The following is a 20,343-nucleotide window of genomic DNA, read 5'->3' as shown; positions in this document are numbered from 1 at the left end:
CTTTTGCATTAAAAATTTCATCAATTAATTATTTAATGTTAGAAAAATTTGATATTTTTTTTATTTCAAGTTTAAATGACAACTGCTAGAGAAAACTAGCTGCCAACTCATGGTATTGTGTTAAACTAAAAATGGGGGTGGGAGGAGATCTACTGTCTCTATACCAGTTTTCTTGACCTTGGACTCCAGGGGGTGTATAGTTATGTCTGAAGTAAGAACTCCCCTTGCCCTCCTCTAGAAAAAGTTAAGTTTGAAGGAAATTTCTTCTGGTAGTTTCAAAAATGAAGTATTTTCACAGCAGAAAGAAAACACAAAAGATTCCTATAGTTTGTCTTAAGTAAGAACTCCCCAAGCGATTTGTCTAGACCCGTGGTGGTGACGAGGTATAACTTTCAAGTAAGGGTGTGGGATTATTGTTTAGGTTAAGTTTTGGCTCGGAACGGCGAGAGAAAGAGAATCTTTTTCTTCTGTCTACTGTGTTAGCCTTAGAGTGAAGAGAAACAGCCCTCTCTGAAATGTGCTATTCTTATTTCCATAGCTGCAGACGGCCTCAGACTTTCTGGCGGGGGAGTTCTTATCGTAGACAAACTATAGGAGCAGACGTTCCGGTTGGGTGGGCAGCCAAATGCAGAATCATCAATGTTTAGTCCCCAAGCATGCTTGGTACTCATTTTATCGAGTTACGAAAGGAATAGAAGTTTTAAGTCAGCCTTGCCTGGTCCAAGAATTGATCCACGGACCTATAGCACATGGGCATGAAGCGCTACCATGCAGCCATTAGAATATTTTGTTAAATCACTCCATGTATGGCATTTAATTTATGGTTAGGTATAGGAGAATTCTGTGATACGTTAGAAATAACTTAGTGGCTAGCAATACATTCCCAAGTTGTTAATTAAAAATAAATAGATTACAGGGTTTTTATGAGTACTAAAATTTTAGTTTTCTATTCATAGAATTTATTTTAAATTTTTTGACTCGTAGAATTTCTTTAAAAAAATACTCCATGTTTGATTCTTAATTTTTCTTAGACTTTCAGGTTCTTAAAATGTTATTTCTGGTGTGAACCTGACATTTTTTTTTTGTTAAGCTAATTATGAAAATAATGTTCAGGCTAGAAAATAATGTAAGATAGTAATTTAATAATGTAAATGAAATTTTCCATTTGATAAGAAAATGCTCATTTCAAGTTAATTATATGACACAAGTTTACTCGCTTTGAAACACTACTTATTCAAGCTTGGTTGACTTTTGAGGGAACTGTAGCCTATAGGTCACTTTATACCTATGTCAATTTTATTTAAATGTTTGTTTCAATTATGATAAGCTAACCTTATTGGCCAAAATGTATGTAATGTGTAAACATTCTTTGCTAGATAGACATTGCAATTAATAAGTTTATTTATTTTTAAAGTAAACATAAATAATTTTGACATTGCAAGAAAAATGGCAGTTTTTGAATATCTGTTCGCCATTGCTGTCATAGTTTCAGTTATTGGCAACTTTTGCATGTATATATTCAAAATATATTTTTATACATTGTGAATAGAGAGTATGTATAAAAATGCATAATTGCTTAAAAGAAACTGCCTGTTTTATTATATAGAATAAAATATTTTTCACAAAATTTTATTTTTTTTAAAAGGAATCTTTTGTTATTTTTGTATAAAATGTGATAGTAGTGTATTGTCAGTACCAAACAGAAATTTAAAAATATATATATATTTAAAAATAAGTGTTTTTAATTCATGTGGTATTATGATTGGAATATTTGTAACAATTATTTTAATAAAATGTTAATGTCTTTAACTGTTGATAAACATAACATTCATTAATAAAGGATTTATAAATATTTTGAATTGTAGTCAATTTTCTTTGCTTTTAAGAACATTTTTCGAATTTAACAAGATACACATTTTTATCATAAACATTTAACAAACTCTAATTAAAAAAAAAAATAAGTAAATAAATAAGAAAATTAATGACTTTCCAGTAAGTTTTTTTTATAGGTAATCTCGGAAAATTTGTGTATACTACTAACATTTTTGATAGTTAGAGTGCTTAGTGGTTTATAATTTAAATATAAGGAAATATGTATTAATTTTCTAAAAATATTCATCTTTTTGTTTCTATTAACCATAGTTAATAAAAATATGAGGAAGAGGGGGCTAGTACGAACATAGGACAAAAGTTTAATAAAGATAAAAAGGTTTAGAAACACTGCTCTAAGTTTTTTTTTATTTATTATTTTTTTAAGAGGCTAATATATAGGATCTTAAAATAATATTTTTTTTATCATAAGAGATATCAAATAAATATGCAATTATTACAGTAGCAAAACATCCATAAATGGGAATCCAATTCCATAGATATTCATTAGAAATTTTTCCTTTTCGACAATTAACTTTATCCTTAAAGCACTCTTTTTATATAAAGAATAATTTTTAAAAAATTATTAATCATATTAAATTTTTTTCTTTAAAACATTTACTTGCTTCACAAACATGTGGTGGTTTACCTCTCTAAAGATAAAAAGGTTTAAAAACATTGCTTTAATTTGTTTTTTTCTTTCCAAGAGGCTAATATATCGAATCGTAGGAAGTATTTATTTTTTATCATAAAAGATATCAAAGAAGTATGCAATTGTTACAATAGCAAAACATCTATAAAAAGGAAATCCAATTCCATAGATATTCATTAGAAATTTTTCATATTCTGCAATTAAATTTATCCTTTAGGCACTTTTTTTTTTGTAAAGAATAATTTTTAAAAAATTATTAATCATATTAAATTTTATTCTTTAAAAACATTTACTTGCTTCACAAATATTATGTGGTGGTTTACCTCGCTAAAGATAAAAAGGTTTAAAAACATTGCTCTTAGATTTTTTTCTCTTTCCTCTAGAGAATATATAGAATCTTAGAAAGTAATTATTTTTTTATCATAAAGAAAATCAAACAAGTATGCAATTATTACAATAGCAAAACATCCATAAATGGCAATCCAATTCCATAGATATTCAATGGAAATTTTCCCCATTCGGCAATTAAATGTATCCTTTAAGCACTTTTTTTTTAATATAAAGAATAATTTTTAAAAAATTATTAATCATATTAAATTTTTTTCTTTAAAAAAATTTACTTGCTTCACAAATATTATGTGGTGGTTTACCTCTTTAATAATGTAAAGGTTTAGAAAAATTGCTTTAAGTCTTTTTTTTTTTTTTTTTTCTAAGAGGCTAATATATAGAATCTAAGGAAGCAATACTTTTTTTTATCATAAAAGATATCAAACAAGTATGCAATTATTACAATAACTAAACATCAATAAATGGGAATCCAATTCCATAGATATTCATTCGAAATTTTTCCTGTTCGGCAATTAAATTTATCCTTTATGCACTTTTTTTATATAAAGAATAATTTGTGAAAAATTATTAATTCAAATTTTTTCTCTAAAAAAATTTTACTTGCTTCGCAAATATTACGTGGTGGTTTATCTCTCTAAAGTATTATGTAGGTTTATAGTTGTAATAGTTAGTGAATATGTAGGTCGTAGTTCTTATATTTTTTGATAAAAAATAATCTCCTAATTTTAGCTTTTTCTCATTAATTTTAACTCCCTCATTAAAAGAGTTCAAATCAAAATACTACCAAAACTGCGTGTATTTTACCTTCACAAATACCCCTATAACACAAAGATAGCTATAAAATTCTTTGAAAAAAAAAATCAAAATTAAGCCAGATATGAATGTTAGAAGTACTAATATTAAAGGGTGAGGTGGGGTAAGTGTCAAAAAAAAGTTTAATATCTGCAAACTATCTACTATTTATGTATATTATGTATTAACTTATACAGTATGTTAGTTAAAGCTGTTGATGAACTTTCTTCTAATTTGATTGAAACCTGGCAAAAACTGTTAATTTTGGTTCAAACTGGTAGAGGGACATCTAAAAACAGAACTACATAGAAATTTAAGAATAAGCTTCGAAATTCTATTTATTATGAATTGTTTTCTGAGGTGGTATATGGTTAGGTTTAGGTAAGTGTTTGTATAAGGGATATTTTTGTTACTTATCCGTTAGATTTAGTGAGTATCTAATGCTCTATATTTTGTAATGAAATAGCTAATAAATAATTTACTAATTCGATTTTAGCCATACACAGTAATTTTAACACAGAAAACAAAAATTGTTTTAAATTTTATTTTTTAAAGTGAAGAAAGATAGGGATGAACAGACATGTTATACAATTAAAAAAATTATCAAAATAGTATAGTTGTAAAACTTTGTGAACATATTTATAGATATGACTTTCTGCATTAAGCGAACCCGAACGCCATACCGCGGAAGGAAATTTTTGTCTCAAATTCTCTTTCTCCTTCATTACTAATTTAAAAGTGAGTTCAGACAAACTTAGAATTTGTCATGAAGTTTCGAATGCTGAAAAAATACTTCAAAACATTAAAATGTAAACAAATTATTGGAAGAGAAATTCTCCATTGCGTAATCCTAAGTTATCATCTCATTATTTATTTTTATTTGTATATTTTAAAATTTTTCTTTTCACTATTTGAAACATTATGGCTTACTTTAGGTTTGTCTGAACTCACCTTTTCTAAATTTTAAATTAGTAATGAAGGAGAAAGAATTTGCGATTAAAAATTTCTTCCACAGTATGGTGTCCTCATAATGTGCCAGTATTTTTTTGGAAAACAAAACAAATTTCTTTAAAAGAACTAAAATAGAATAAAAATACGTGTCTGCTGTAAATAGTAAAAACACTTAAAATTACCACTATAGATATTAATGTTTGAAATTCTCATTTATATTTCAAATAAAACCAAAAACTATTACAGTTTTCTTGCTTTTTGATGAAATTGTGGGGAGATACACTGCTTCTAAAGGGAAATCTGATATTGATAACCATGAACATTACTCCTTAATTTAATAATACGAAAAAAAATATTTTTAGCATTAATTTTTTAAATATAATTATAATACATAAAAGCATTTTTATTTTGAAAACAATATTTTCATGTATTTTTTAGGGAAATATATACTCATTTTTGAAACAATACCCACTTTACCCCTCTCTGGGATAAAGTGGGTATAACAAAACATGTTCTTTTGAATGCATTACTGTAAGAAAACAATCAAACAAAATAGATAAGTTAGGCTTCATATTTAATTTATATGAATCCGGTATATATAATATGCATTAAAATTTTCAGTAAAATAAATTTAATGGCTTGGTTTTGGAGCCGTCTTCTTTCTTTCTTTTTTTTTAAAGCTTGATTTTTATATCCACTTTATCCTATCTGACTCGATTGTGCTTGTGCAAAAGAAATTCATAATTTTTTCCCTTCATTATTTACTACTCAACTATGTTATAAAATTTATAAAAATAGTCGAGTTTGCATATTGCTAAAATTTATAAAATTAACAACAAAAAAAATTATATTTATTATTTTTTTTTGTTGAAACTTTTAAGAGTCCTCATTGTGAACTGTTATTTTTCATCCAATACAGAGAGGCAACAGGTAGAAAATTTTCTAATTGTAACAGCTACCAACTGTGTACTGAGTATTAAGGAATAAGTGTTGCCAGACAGAGATATAAAAAAATAAAATAGAATTTGAGAGATATATGGCTCACTTCAATAATACATAAGTTTGCATCAGGTTGTTAAAGCAACTAAAAAAATTTCCTTGTTGACTACTTTTTTCAACTTGTTATTTAATATTTGTTGTTAGCAGGAAAAGTTAGAATCAAAAGGCAAAACTGATAACTTTTTCTTCATCCATTTTATAATTGTATCAATATTAATTTACCTACTGCTTAATTGTTAAATTCATAGTTTGTTTTATAGAATAATAAAGGAATTACAATTTAAAAGATTTATTTCCTCCTCCAAAGTTTTGCTGAATTTGACTTTTTGTTTTAATATTTAACTCATTTACCGTGGATAAAACTCACATAGGATCACTAAAAATGTCTATGATAAGCTTTTTTTTTTATTTCACTGCATGTGCGATAAAGTCAATAATTCTTGAAGCTGACTCCTAAGAATTTTTCTTGGCTCTTGAAACTTCGTAACTTTTGTCAAGCCCTTAATATGTTCCATTACTTATTGAGCCTCTTTGTCTCAATTATGTACTAACTTTTATCCTCTTCATATATATGTGTGGGATTTTTCATACATTTGTGAAATTTGCACAGCTCTTTTGGGATTAAAAAAATATGGTTATAAAGAATTTTATATTTAAATGGTCTGTAAAATCTGCAGTATACTCCTCTCAGTTAAGATTAACCACAACCTGACGCATTTTTTTTTAACCACTGTTATTAAATCTAAAAATGCCAAATTTATATTATGCATTCTAATTATATCATCTTGAGATATTATATTTCTATCAACCAATTTGCAAAGTAATTTTGACAACTTGTGGAGGTATTTGCATGGTGCGTAGCTTTTTTAAAAAGTGCTTAAAGGTGCTTATTTTTGATTTTCGTATTTTAAAAGCCCTTAAAGGTGTTTTTTTCATTGAGTGTTTTTAAGAAGTGCTTAATAAAATGAGATTTTCGAAAAGTGCATGTCGATTTTCACCATGTATTTTGTAAAAGCATGCTTTTCTCATTGTTCTATTCAACGTTTTCACAATTAAATCAACCACAATCTATTTTGGTGTACAGTCAGTCGTTGGGGTGTGAAAGTGCCAATCATTTTACATGTTTGATGAAATACATGCGAGGCCTAAGCTGGGTTCGATGAGATTATTGTACTCTCATGTGCAACTCTGCTGCATTTTGCAAGATATTCTCAAGGCTTCATTTCCCCCTCTTTGATATTGAACCTAAAAATCTCTTGATCATTTTATAATGGCTAATATAATCAAGAAAAGAGTTCTTTGTCAGAAACTAGTTATTTTATCATGATCATGTAAAGTCTTTGAAAATTATTTTGTGTTTTGTTGATGTAAATATTTTTTTAGTACTTAAAAAGTACTTAAAAGGTGCTTATTTTTTGTTGAAAGATTTGTTTCACAATTTAAAATTTCCACTATGCACCCAAATTATGGAAATAAATGAAAATGTACCATATACTTATATTTTATACTAAACCGTGATAAAACTTATAAATTTTATTATTATTTATGCCTAAAACTTTATCAAGAATACTAACTGAATTTCATTTTTTGACAGATGCCGGACAGTCCAGATAATGCCGGATACTCTCCCCCATCTCCACCTGAGAATGTTTCTGACAACCACCAGAGGGTTATAGGTCAGGCTCTCTCATCAGGTCAGTATCTTGGTCACACAGTTGCATCTTACAACACTTTCTAAACTAAGTGGTGAGCATGACAGCCCAAAGAGAGCCAAAGCCTAAGTGCCCATATCAATTTTCTTGGGCTTTGGGGTGCAGGAGCAGATGTTCCGGTTGGGTGTCAGCCAAATACGCGACTCCCACTGTTTAGTCCTCATTTTATCAACCCACAGAAGGGATAGAAGGCTAAGTCAATCTTGCCCGGCCTAAAGATTGAACTCAGGACCTGTGGCATGAAAGCGCAAAGCGCTGCCACTCAGCCACCAGGTGTCACAACACTTTCTTTCATTAGGTAAATGGTTGTGGTAGGAAACAAGGTAAATGGTTGCAAGGTTGCCACAGGCAACTATTCCTCTTCCTGATTCCAAGGAAGTAAACTATTAGATAAGAAATTTGGCCACTTTGATAATTTGGCTATTATTTTCATGATTCACAGTAGCAAGCTGAAAAAGACCCACCCTGGTTTTTTTCTGGTGGGTCCATTTGAAAGAATCCAGTGGATATATTCAAAATTTTCTGTATTATTATAAATATGTATACAACTGATTTACTGTACAATAAATTTTACTTCAAAAACAGAAATTTTTTAATTTGTCATTTAATCGAAGACTTTTAGACAATTGAGAACAGACAATTTATATAAATTGAAATGTATTTAACTTTTTTAAACGCATACTTTAGTTTGTCTAAAGTAAGAACTCCCTAGCCATTCGTTTGGATCAGTGGTGTTGACTATGGGAACGAAGAATAACTATTTCAAATAGGGGTGTGGAGTCATTGCTTAGGAGAGGTTTTGGGAAAGGTTTTAGAAAGGGAATCTTTCTCTTCGGTTTATTGTGTTAGCCTTAAAGTGAAGAGAAGCTACCTTTCCTGAAATGTGCTATTCTTGTTTCCATAGCAGCAGACTTTTTGGCGATAGAGTTCTAACCATAGACAAACTATAATATGCCTTTAATTAAGATGGAAAATGAAGTATCTGTTCTAAAACTCATTTCTATATAAATGTATGCAAAACTTTTTCTATGGTTGAACAAAAAAAGTTATTTGCAGCAAAATTTGTTATTTAAGTGTTGTTTTTTTTAACCGTAAAGAATATGTACAGTTTAATGCCTTAATACTTCATTTCTAAATTTATTTGAAAATCCTAATTAATTCTTTATTTAATATTTTGATTTAAGACAAAATATTTGTTGAAAAATTTAATTTCATCATAAAAACAATAGGTTTTGGATAAAATCTTTCACTGGATATCGGGCTCCCATCTCTGTCTTATTTCCAAGTCTATTTTTCAGTTTTAGGTGTATCAATTTCTAGATGAGTGGTTAATTTTTGTAATCTTTTATTAACCATGTGGCAGAATCCCATAGACAAGGAAACTCCTGGATCAGTACCCCCAGAGTTATTGATTTGTTATGGGAACATGGAGGTCTTAGCGACTAGACAGATTTAACGTGCACCAGTCACCATTTACTACTCGGGGAATATTCCGAGTCCTAAGTTTAATACTATATACTTATTTAATAGGTCTGAAATAAATGAGGAAATATTAATTCTCATGAATCTATCAATAAATAAAAATAATAAATTAACCATTTTGGCTGAAAGCACCCTTAAAAAAAAGAAACCTTTTTGTTCTTTCTATTAATTGGATATGCAAATAATTGAAGAGATATTAATCTTATAATTGAAGAGAAATATACATTTTTATATGGAAAATAACTTAACAATGTTCTATGGCAATTTGAAAGCACAAATGTTGGTGTTAAGAATATGTTATTCCTAGTTGTATGCATATATAAATCAATTGTTTGAACAGTTGTTGGACTCTACTTATAATCTCATTTTTATGTTTATACAAGTTATCTCTATCTTATTGTAAAGCTATTAAACTTAGAGCTTATTTCTTATTCCAGCAGAAGGCACTAAAAACTAGACAAGGTATGAAAAATCATACACTTATTAGACTTAATGGCTCTGTGTTTTGAAATGAATGAAAGTGTATACTGTCTTGCTATTCAAATGAGGCCTTTATACGAAAAATTACATTCTTTTGCCATATTTTTAATTAAGACAGTTTTAAATGGAATTTATTTATTTTTTTTAAGAAGCTTCTGATAATTCTATATATTCCTTAAGTTGTTCCGCAGTGGACTGATCGTCAAGACATGCTCCCAATAGAACACAGTAGTCAAGCAACACTGGCTTCAGTCAGTGTGCGGGTGAGTGACCACTTTGATCAGCCTGCAAAGGATCGAAGTGTGTGCTGTATCGGTTCTCATTAAACTGTTCTACTATAAAGTACTCGACTTTGTGCGCAGGTTGTCGGGCTACCGAAGCAGGGGAGCCATTCCCTCTGAGGAGGATCAAAATTGTGATGATATGTTTTTGGATCATCCTCAGCAAAGTTTCCCAGACCGTCGCCAATAGCCCATTATGCAGCCTAGTGTGAGGTAAACAAACAACAACAACTAAAGTTGTTTTTGTTTTCAAACTGTCATTTTATAAATTCAGGATGACCACTGCACTGGAAAAAATTATGAAATTTTATCAACCTAAAAAAAATCAGGAAATTTCATTTTTAGGTATCTAAAAGTCCAATATTTTTCCTAAAAATAGGGACCACTTACTAAAAACTAGAGAAATTCTATAAAATCAGTGAAATATCAGGACATTTTTTTGTTGTCATTTTGAAATTCTACCACTGACCTCTTCAGTTATTTCACCAATGACATCTATGTACACAAATAAAGTTCATAACTTGAGTTAATACCTTTAATTATTGGTGATATGTTTTTGTTCTCTCTCTCACTTTTTTCCCCTTGTTTTTTACAAAAAAAAAAGGTCCATTGGGCGGAGGAGCAGAATCTTCATCATCTAGTCACAACAACTCTGCTGCTGTACAAAGCTCAAACTTATCTGTTGTCTCAGGTTTGTTTTTTCTTATCTTAATCACATTGATTGCAATCACTGATATCACATTGAATGTATTGAAAGCCTAAGTTGAGGATAGATTTTCATGGGCATCTTGACCCATGAAAAGCAAAGCTATCCTTTGCTCAGGCGATAAAAAAAAATTTACTGATAAATTGCATCAGAATCACGACATATAACTAAAGCATAGCTGAAAAACTCTACTGGATTTTGCCAGTTTCTCCTGGTCTACTGGTTTTTTGTACATTTCAGAAAATTCCCTAAAATTGCATAAGTTTTTTTTAAAAAAAATCTCTATTGTAATGGACTTTTTGCACTGATTATTACTTGTTTGAATATTTAGATAAGTATTACTGATACATAATGAAGCAAGCCTCATTTATAGAAATCAGTTTAAAACCTTTTTTGGCTCTAAAATGTTCAGTTTATTTTTATTCAGAACTCCCGTTTTAAATTAATTAAAAAATCTTTTAACTATCTTTGCTGAATTAAATGCCTATCACTATTCGAAATTATGAGTACACATAAAGCATAACATTTCTATTAAATTTAATGTCCATCATAATTGAAAAATATTGAACTTTTTCTATTTTGATGACTATAAAAATCCCTAAAATTCTCTATCCATAATTTTTTTCTCTATCCCCTGAGCCATCACAACACATCCCTTAGTATTCAGAATTTTATTTATTTTTATAACTGCCGTTGAACTGTCAACCCAATTTTTCGGGTTTAAGATTACTACTAAGGTTCAGGCTTGTCTTTTTGAACCCAATCCAGAAGACAAGGGAACTCCTGGGTCAAGTATTGGGAGAAATTTGAATTTGTGAAGGAATTTTTTGATGAAACTAACCTGCATTTGCATTACACTGAGAGGAAAACTACAAACACCTCCCAAGGTTAGCCTGACGGCAAGGAGACTATAATTCTCAGACATTATAATTCTCAGCCTGGTTTCAGAGACTTATTTTATGTGGACATAGAAGATTTTTTACAGTTTTCAAAAAATTAAAAAAGAGCCTGCCAAATATGTATATGCATTTTTTCCAAAAATAATTTTTTCTTGGTATGTTAAAAGATAAATATATTGCATACTTTTAAAAGTAAACATTTTACTATAAATTAAAATGTATACTTACAAAAGCATACAATATATTAAAACATTTTAATAAAAAAAAATTTTTGTGAAATAAAGGTAGGTAGGTACTTTATTTATGTTGTACTAGAACTGCACAATGGGCTATTGGTGACCATCTGGAATATATCTCTGATGATGATCCATGCCATCTCAATTTTGATCCTCTGTAGAAGGGATGACCCCCCTGCTTTGGTAGCCCAATGACTTGCGCTCGGAGACGAGCACTTTACAGTAGAACAGTTTAATGAGGACGGATACCGCGCACCTCAGTCCCTACTCAGGCTGGTCAATGTGGTCACCCACCTGCTTACTAACCGCAGCCAGTGATGCTTGACTTCGATGTTCTACTGGAAACTGTGTCTTTACTATCTGTCAATTAGATAAAATGTAACTAATAAAATATAGAAGTATTTAAAATTAGTCTTTATAAAATTATAATTTTTTTCTCTCACTTTTCTTAGTTTTATAGATTTATTTAATTTTTATTATTATTATTCCATACTATAGTGTTTGCCTAAAGGGGGAAACTTGCAAAACAGAAACTACATTCTGCTTGAAAAGTTTATTGTAGCACTTTCTCTCTTACTCAAATTTATTATTTTCACTCTGAAATAGAATCATAAAAATAAAGGCATGTTTTAATTTGATTGTTTAATTCTATAGGTAGCGTAGTTCTTCCACAAACAATTTTGCAAACGAACAACAATGGGCTTTTTTACCACACTGGTCAGGGTCTTGTTTATGCTGCAGCTCCCAGCAATCTGTCTGACAGTGTTGTTCTAAACTTAGGACAAGAACACAGTAAGAATTTTTCATTTGCACTATTTTTCTTTTTACATGACATAACACCAACCAACACTATCAGACAGATAGTGTTGACTTTGATAGTGCTCTTTAAATGCCATAAATTAGGGGCGCACAACCTTTTTGAGTGAAGGGCCACTTGCATAGCAGGTAGATTAACGAAGGGCCGCAGGCATAGTTAGTTATGTTAGCGGCAAATATGATAATTTTTATAAAAACAATAATGTTCTAAGCATTAAATATTTTTGTCAGTAAACTTAATAACATATTTGCTAAAAATGAAATACTTTTAATTTTTTGAATTTATTTAAAACTAAAAAAACTGATACTTTTTTTTTTAAAATCTTTTTCCATTTTTCTCAATAATTAATTTATTATATATATATATATATGTTTTGGGGGGATATAAATTTTTACAGAATGAAAGTGCAAAAATATATATATATTTTATAGAGTAATATAAATTTGAATTAAATATTTTAATTAAAGAAAACCTAAATGAAAATTTTTTGTATTGCATTCAGAAGTTCCTGTGGGCCGAACATCAACAGTCCATGCGGCCCGCGGGCCACAGGTTGTGCTCCTCTACCATAAATATACAGTCTACAATATCTACTGTTAAGACTGGCATATATTTAGAGATGCTTTGCTTCTAATGTGGTATATGGTTTCAATCTGAGTTATTTTAGTATTCATGTTACATAAAAAAAATTGTATTTTGAGCTACAAATATTAAGGTACTTATCAGTCTTGGGGACATGTCTTGATGACTGTTTTTTTGAGTGCCACCAGCACAAACATTTGTCCCTGTAATCGTTTAGTATAAATTGTAATATTGTATATTATACAATATATTGTAATATTTTTTTGTTTCAATTTAACATTAATTGAGCATCATCATCGTCAATAATAGTATGGCAATTTTTAACGGTTCCTCTTGACAAATAAGTACCTTTACTTCATTAACTTTGCCTTTAATAACTGATTTTTTAAAAATTTTAATTACCATTGATTTTAAAATTATTTACTTTTAATAAAACACATTTTAAACGAATTAGTATGAACAAAATAAACATTTGGGGTATCAGATACTTATGAAATATTAATTTGGTGACGTAGTCCACAAATGCTACCACTTTTGTTTAGTTCATTGAATTTATCTGACATTACCAATAAAAAATAATTGAATATTAAAGTGAGCCTTTTTTGATCGAATAGAGCTATAAGCTAGTGAATATCACTGATGTTAATTTAAAACAATTAAAATTTTGCAGTTAAATTTAAAACAACGGCTAATGTTTAACCGTTCAGAAACTTCCATCTTGTTTTTTTCACATCCTACTCGAATGGTTTGTTTTAGAATGTTCTAACATTGGCAGTGACCTTCCTCGTGCTTTGAACTATCTGAATGCCACATTTCATCCCATTTGATTGGGTTGTTTAGGTGTCTATATAGGGCAAACACAGACAAACATTCATATATATATTTACTCTTGCAATACTATTTGTAATATATGGTCTGTCTACCAAACAAGATGAAAATTTAAAAATCTTGGGAATATTTTAAAAAAATCACTCATTTTCAATTTCTAATTAGCTGATTTTTTTAAATGAATATTTTATCCTAAATTAATTTTTCCAAAAAAATACAAAACTCCTACTAATTGTAATGATTTTTAAAACGTTTTTATTTCATCTATGCCAGTGCTGAAAACTTGAAATAAAAGTAAATTTCAAATCATTCAATGAAATAGATTCAAAATAAATTTTAATCTAATTTTTCTTAGAATTTTACTATAAATAATTCGATAGTACTTAAAGTATTAATTTTGAAAAACACTTTTCTGCAGGTGGTGGTTCACAGCAACAATTTATTACCATACCAGTGTCTCTATCATTATCCTCTGCTCAGCAAGTAAGTTTCGTTTTGATTTTGGTTGTGTGTCTTTTAATATTTTGACCACAAAATGAAACACTTTATGTATGATTTAATCCTTTGAATTTTTTAATTTAATGAAATAAAGATGCAGTTTTTTTTTACTTATGTTTAAATTTCAGTTCTTGTATGCAAACTGTGTATTAGTGTATTATCAGAATTGAGATTGTTGCATACCTGCCTACATTGAAGAAATAAAATAACGGAGATTTTACTATTGACATTTTTTTTGGTGCTACAACTAAAATTTTGATGCATCATGCAAGTCAAAAAGAGAAATTTAAAAGTGGAAATAATATAAGCACTTACATTTAGCAAAGTAAAAAATATGTATATAAATCTTAATCTAAAAAAGATTTTTATAAACCATTATTTATAATTACTTAAACTATTAACACTCAACATACTGCAATACTTGCACCATCTGTTGAGGAATAAGAGAAGTATATTTGCCATTAGCAGATATTTTATAATCAAAATTGTTTTTTTTTCTTTCTTTCTTTTTTTTTCATTTCTTCAACGAATACGGAGAAATTTGAGAATATACAGAAAAACAAGAGATAGTTGTAAAATACAGAGTGTTCATTAAAAAACAGGTGACTTGGCAGGTATGTAGTTGCTATAAAAAATTTTGTTGATTACCCTCTTTATTTACTTTTAGAATAAAAGGTGATTGATTTCTACATAATTCATTAGATTCTATTGGTCATACAAGATATAATTCTTTTAATTATGAAAAAAAAAAACATGGTTGATCATTCACCTACCTCCCTGCTCTCTGAAACATTTGTAACTTTACTCAAAAAATTTTAATATTTAATAATCTTTTGCTCATTTGTAACGAATTTATGGATGTTTCCTTTTAATGCATTTGATAGCTATATTGTTTTTAATTCTTTTCCACACCTTTGATTTTATTTTTTATGTATTTAAATTATTGCGCTTAGGTTCCAATGCAACAAGACTTGTAACCAAATAATAACAATAATATTTCTTATATTTAAATTATCACAATTCCGATTATTTTTGTACTTTTTTCTCGTAATCATCAGGGAATCTGGAGGAAATCTTTAAAAAATTAAGTATTTTTAAGATTAAAGTGTATGCAAGGAGTTTTATTTAATTTTATAACCGTCCTTGAAAAGCCGACCCAATTTTTTGGGTTTGCGATTACTAATGTTTAATTCCATAGCCTTGTAATTTTGAATCTAATCGAAAAGCAAGGGAATTCCTGGATCAAGTATTATGAGAAAATTGCCTCCGTGGAGACTTTTTAATGGAACTAACGCGTATTTGCGTTACATGGAGAGAAAACCTCCCACTGTTAGCTTGACGACAAGGGGACTCTTAACCCATGATCCATCTACCAATGAGGATATTTCACGTCCGCACTGTGGTCGGTGCAAGCCACATGCAGAATTCATATCGACCTGCCTTCACTGGGATTCAAACTCGAGGCAGTTTAATTGGAGAACACAAAACGGCAGTTTTAGAAGAAAGTTTAGAGTTTTGTAATGACCTCAAATGTAGTCATTTTAAAAGTTTTGGCCAATTTAAGTAATTAATTTATATTTTTGTCCATTTAAAGGTGGATAATAGAAATAGCATTTGTCGAAATGAATAATTGGCACTTTATTCACATGCCTCTTATCTGTGTTGTGTTCAGTTCCCTTTCATGTTGAATGATATTCAGCTTGTAAATTTCATGTTAAACATGTAAAATACAATAATAATTGATTGCTGACTCACGTGACCAAACATGTGTTCATGTAAAACTATATTTCCCGCTAAGCGATTTCACGTTAATGAGACTCGACTGTATATCTAGAGCGTTCAGAATTGGCAAATTTTTAAAATCACAGTCTTTAAAAAATATCTCTTTTGTTAGTATGTAAAAATGGGTAAAACACTTAAATTACTAAATGAATTCTTGAAAAAGTATGAATGAAAAAAGATGTGTGACCAATGGTAACCAATATTCAATGCTGGTAAAATATAACTTTCTTTACTTTTATGAAAACTGCAGATTGAAGTATATCTTTTCCTTTTTCAGCAGCAACTTGTTCCAGTCAGCAATCAGAGTTCATCCTTTAGGAAGGAAAAGAATCCAAGAAAATAGTGCCGCTCAAAAAGTGCCTTTAGAATCTCCAAAATAACTTGAGGAGGCCTTATATACAAACAAACAATGATATATTTTCTGTGTTTACCGTACTGTTGTTCGAGATGGAGCTCATCCACTTGTTAGTTGCTGAACAGTTTTTTACTGTGATAAACAATGCCTGCAATTACATATTTTTCGTAACACGATGATATTGAACTTTTACTATGAAACGGTAACTACAAAAAATATTTTTAAAAGACTTGCAATATTTTTTTCTATTCTATGTTTAGTTATAATTTTTTGTGTTGTTTTTCACACTTGTTGAGACTAATTCATCATTATTTATTTTAGAATAAAGTTCAGTTTTTCTTTATGACAAATTAAGTGTGCCTTTCTTCTTTTTGATGATGCAATTATTTTTCAAAAACCGAAAATTTTATACAAAATTGCTTGAAGCTACTCCATTACTCTTTATATTTTAGTTTATAACCATCATTGAACAGCCGGGGTTTTCATTTTTCAACATTTTTTGGGTTTATGACTACTAATATTCAACTCCGTAGCCTTGTAATTTTGAACCCAATCCAGAGGACAAGGACAGGGTGTGTAGCGTTTTTAAAAAGTGCTTAAAGTTGCTTTTTTTTATTTTTTTTAGGTTTTTTAAAAACCCTTAAAGGTGCTTTTTTTTTATTCTGGGTTTGTAAAAAGTATTTAATTTTCTATCTTTTGAAAAGAGATTTTTTTCTTTGCCGTATCGATTGTCGTTCTAAAATTACAAATGCGTGATTTTCACAATTTTCTCAACAATATTTATCAAAAACTAGTTATTTTACCATGATTATGTAAAGTTTTTGAAATTTTTTTGATTTTATAAATGAAGAATTTTAAACAATCGAAGAAAATTATTTTTATTACTGCACAGATCCTAATTATTATTATAATTTTTTTTTTTTGGAAAGTGATTAAAATTTTTTTTCAGTGCTTAAAAAGTACTTAAAAGGTGCTTATTTTATGTTGAAAAATCTGGTTAATGTCACCCTGAAGGGAACTTTTGGTTCAAGACTAGGGAGAAATTTGCCTTCCCGGAGGACTTTCTGATGGAACTAACCCACATTTGCGTTACATTGAGAGGAAAACCTCACGACAAGAGGACTCTAACTCATGATCCGTCTGCCACTGAGGATATTTTACGTCAGCACTATGGTTGGTGCGAGCCAGATGTGGAATTTGTATCGAGTAGCCATTTCTTGGATTCAAACCCAGTTCACTTCGTTGGAAGACAAATGCTCTACCCCCTGAGTTTTTTAAACCTTAGTAAAGTCATGGGAAAAATACTTCCCATAAGCAGCATTGATTTTTAAATGTCAATGAAAAATATATTTTTCTAATTAAAGTTTTTGCGGCAATCTGCTAATAACTTTAGAATATACAAAAAAGAAATAAAAATCAATGAAGGGTTTTGCTTACATAAATGTGGGTAATAAAGGTTAGGATGGAATCAAAAAGAGAGGCCAACATTAGGAACCTATTTGATCATTTTTCCTCGAGTTAATTTGTAGTTCTAAACTCAGAATTTATATATTTAATTATTTATAAAAACAGAATATCAATTATAAGTCCAATTTTTTACAGTAGGTAAAATTTTAAAATCCCACCAACCTTTCCTTAAAAAAAATTAATGGTCTTAAAAATTAAATTTAGGCAATAATCTAAATGAATTTCTTTTTATAAATTCAATCTCAATCCCAAAACTATTTAAACGTAAAATTACTAGACAAAAATTCACCCTATAAAAAGCAAGGCTAAATATTTTTTTTTCAGAAAGCTAAATTGAATCTTCAATAATATTTCATACTTTTTATTGGAGGGCTCAAAAGTTGTCCTTAAATTCTTATAAAAAAAAGAAAGTGTCCTTTATTATTAAACATTTCAATAAATGTCCTGAAAATTTCCACATTATCTGAGAATAAAGGCAGATAATATGAAATAGTCTAATTATATTATATTGCATACTTATTTTATTGCAGAATTGATAACTCCAATTAAGATTATAGCACTTTATATTATTTAGGAATAAAGGCAGCATTTGGAATTCTGCACTATATTCAGCTGGTCATGAATATGCAATAAGCATAGCTGCCAACTCTACTAGATTTTGCCAGTTTCTCCTCGTCAACTGGTTAATAAAAACTCTCCTGGTTTTTGTATGTTTTAGAAAATTCCCTAAAATTGAGTAAGTTTCCTTAAAAGATCCCTAATGAAATAGAATTTTTGTGCAGATTATAGCCTGCTTGAATATTTAATTGTTACTAAATAAGTACAGTGTAAAATATTTAGTACATTTTGTAACAATTGTCAAGAAATTTATATTATTTCATGAAATCTGCTGAATTTTTCCCTATCCATGGTGGCAGCTATGTATAAGGTTTGGTTGATTTAGTAGTTCTTTCTTTGATAGTGACTGCAAACTTATTACCCGCAAGTTAGATACCAACTCATGAAATTAACATAAAGAGTAATATAGAAGTTTTTCCATAAAATTTTTTTTATTTATAAATAAAATTCTATAAAAATTAACAAGTAACAAATATAAAATAAGTCATTACAAAACAATGCTTACAAAATCTATCTTCCAGGTAATATATCATCACCAATATATTTTACTTAGTGTATCTTTTTAAAAAATTGGAGAAAGCAAAAGTTCTTTTTGTTCATAATTTTGATCTTGTCAACCAAGGAAAGTCCTGAAATATTAAAATAGCAATAGTAAGCAAGGATATTAAAAGTATTGGTTTGTAATTAGATTTTAATACAAATACTAACAATAAATTTTTTAATTGTTTGATAAGTTAAAATTTATAAAAAATTATATTTTTAATTTAATCTAAAGAATTAAAAGTATATTTTTTATACTCTTTGCTGTGTTACATTCTAATATCTTATTTATGACTTCATTGGTTTTAATCGGTGTTCTTACTTGAATAACGAAAATAAATAAATTAATAAAAAAATAAGTAACTTTTAAACTTAGCATTATTAAAAACATTTTAATAACCTGAACGTCTGAACAAAAGAATTAAGATTCAAAAATGAAAAAGATTAATTTAATGGGACAATTATTTTGTAAAACATTGAAAATGCCTGGGTTATCTCAGGGTTTTAATTTAAGGTGTTAACAGTTTTATATATTAGGAATTTTTTTAATGATTTTAAAAATCCGTATGTAATTTTTAAAACTATACTGACAACTGCTTGTTTGTATAATTCATTACAATTGATTGCAGGAATATGGATTGCACTGTTAATAAATGAGAATCATAAGGTGAAATTTGTAAATTGATAAAATACACTTTGTAATACAACTTTGAAAAGAAATTGTTTCATCATTGAATATTTATTATGGATCTACTTTAAAAAACGAACTTTTCATACAAGAAATACAAACTTTGTCTTTGGATGTGAGAATGCAGTACAATTAGACTATAAGACAGCAACCCTTCGTTTTAAATAATCTCATAGTTTAATGCTCACAAACTTAAAAGTTAGAACAGCTAACCTATTTTTTGGCTTATGATAATCACTTTTCAACCAAATAACCTTGTAGTTTTGAACCTAACCTGAAAACAAGAGACCTCTTGGCACAAACTAGCTTTCGTGGCGGACTTTTTTGATGGATTCAGCATTTATATTACGTGGAGAGGAAAACCGTTCACAGTAAGCCTGAAGGCAAGGGTAACTAACTCATGATACACTAAAGAATATTTTATATCAACCAGCCATCTCTGGGATTAGAATCTGAAATACATCATTGGAAGGGATTGATCAATTCCTTGAACAACTAGGGTGCACCTCCTGTTTTTCAAACATGCTCTAGGATAATTTTAGTTCTATTGTCCCCCCCCCCCCCAAAAAAAAAAGTTTTAAAAAAAACTTTACCTATCTTTAGTAATTATTTCCTTGTTCTATTAAAAAGATTAAAATGAAAATTCAACAAATATTATACAATACTAAAAACACTTTTGGAACTCGTTCACATATTAATAAAAAAATATAAATACATATTTAAAGATAAAATCTAAAATTATACAAAAAAGAAATAAAAAT

The 20,343-nt window shown here is 28.9% G+C and overlaps 2 protein-coding genes across 5 annotated transcripts in view; one reads left to right on the top strand and one right to left on the bottom strand.

The window, feature by feature from the left end:
- Positions 1-16,619, top strand: part of LOC107455178 (serum response factor blistered) — a 38,576-nt gene extending 21,957 nt beyond the window's left edge. Inside the window, exons 3-7 of one of the 4 annotated variants that reach the window (XM_016072657.4) lie at positions 7,206-7,305; positions 10,171-10,257; positions 12,062-12,199; positions 14,053-14,117; positions 16,195-16,619. In XM_016072657.4, coding sequence (XP_015928143.1) covers positions 7,206-7,305; positions 10,171-10,257; positions 12,062-12,199; positions 14,053-14,117; positions 16,195-16,257 — 453 coding nt within the window. In that variant the 3' untranslated portion in view covers positions 16,258-16,619. Of the gene's footprint in view, positions 1-7,205; positions 7,306-10,170; positions 10,258-12,061; positions 12,200-14,052; positions 14,118-16,191 lie in introns of all 4 variants that reach the window. The other 3 variants (XM_016072656.4, XM_071183018.1, XM_016072658.4) reach the window with 3 other exon arrangements.
- A 2,147-nt stretch (positions 16,620-18,766) lies between these two features.
- The window catches only part of LOC107455176 (2-hydroxyacyl-CoA lyase), a gene marked incomplete in the record, with an annotated part of 37,837 nt that continues 36,260 nt past the window's right edge, over positions 18,767-20,343 (bottom strand). The window contains 1 exon segment of the mRNA XM_043039772.2: positions 18,767-18,918.

The sequence above is a fragment of the Parasteatoda tepidariorum genome, chromosome 7 (assembly GCF_043381705.1).
Source record: "Parasteatoda tepidariorum isolate YZ-2023 chromosome 7, CAS_Ptep_4.0, whole genome shotgun sequence".
NCBI lineage: Eukaryota > Metazoa > Arthropoda > Arachnida > Araneae > Theridiidae > Parasteatoda > Parasteatoda tepidariorum.
The sequence above is the reverse complement of the archived record's forward strand: the minus strand, read 5'-3'. Positions and strand labels throughout refer to the sequence as shown.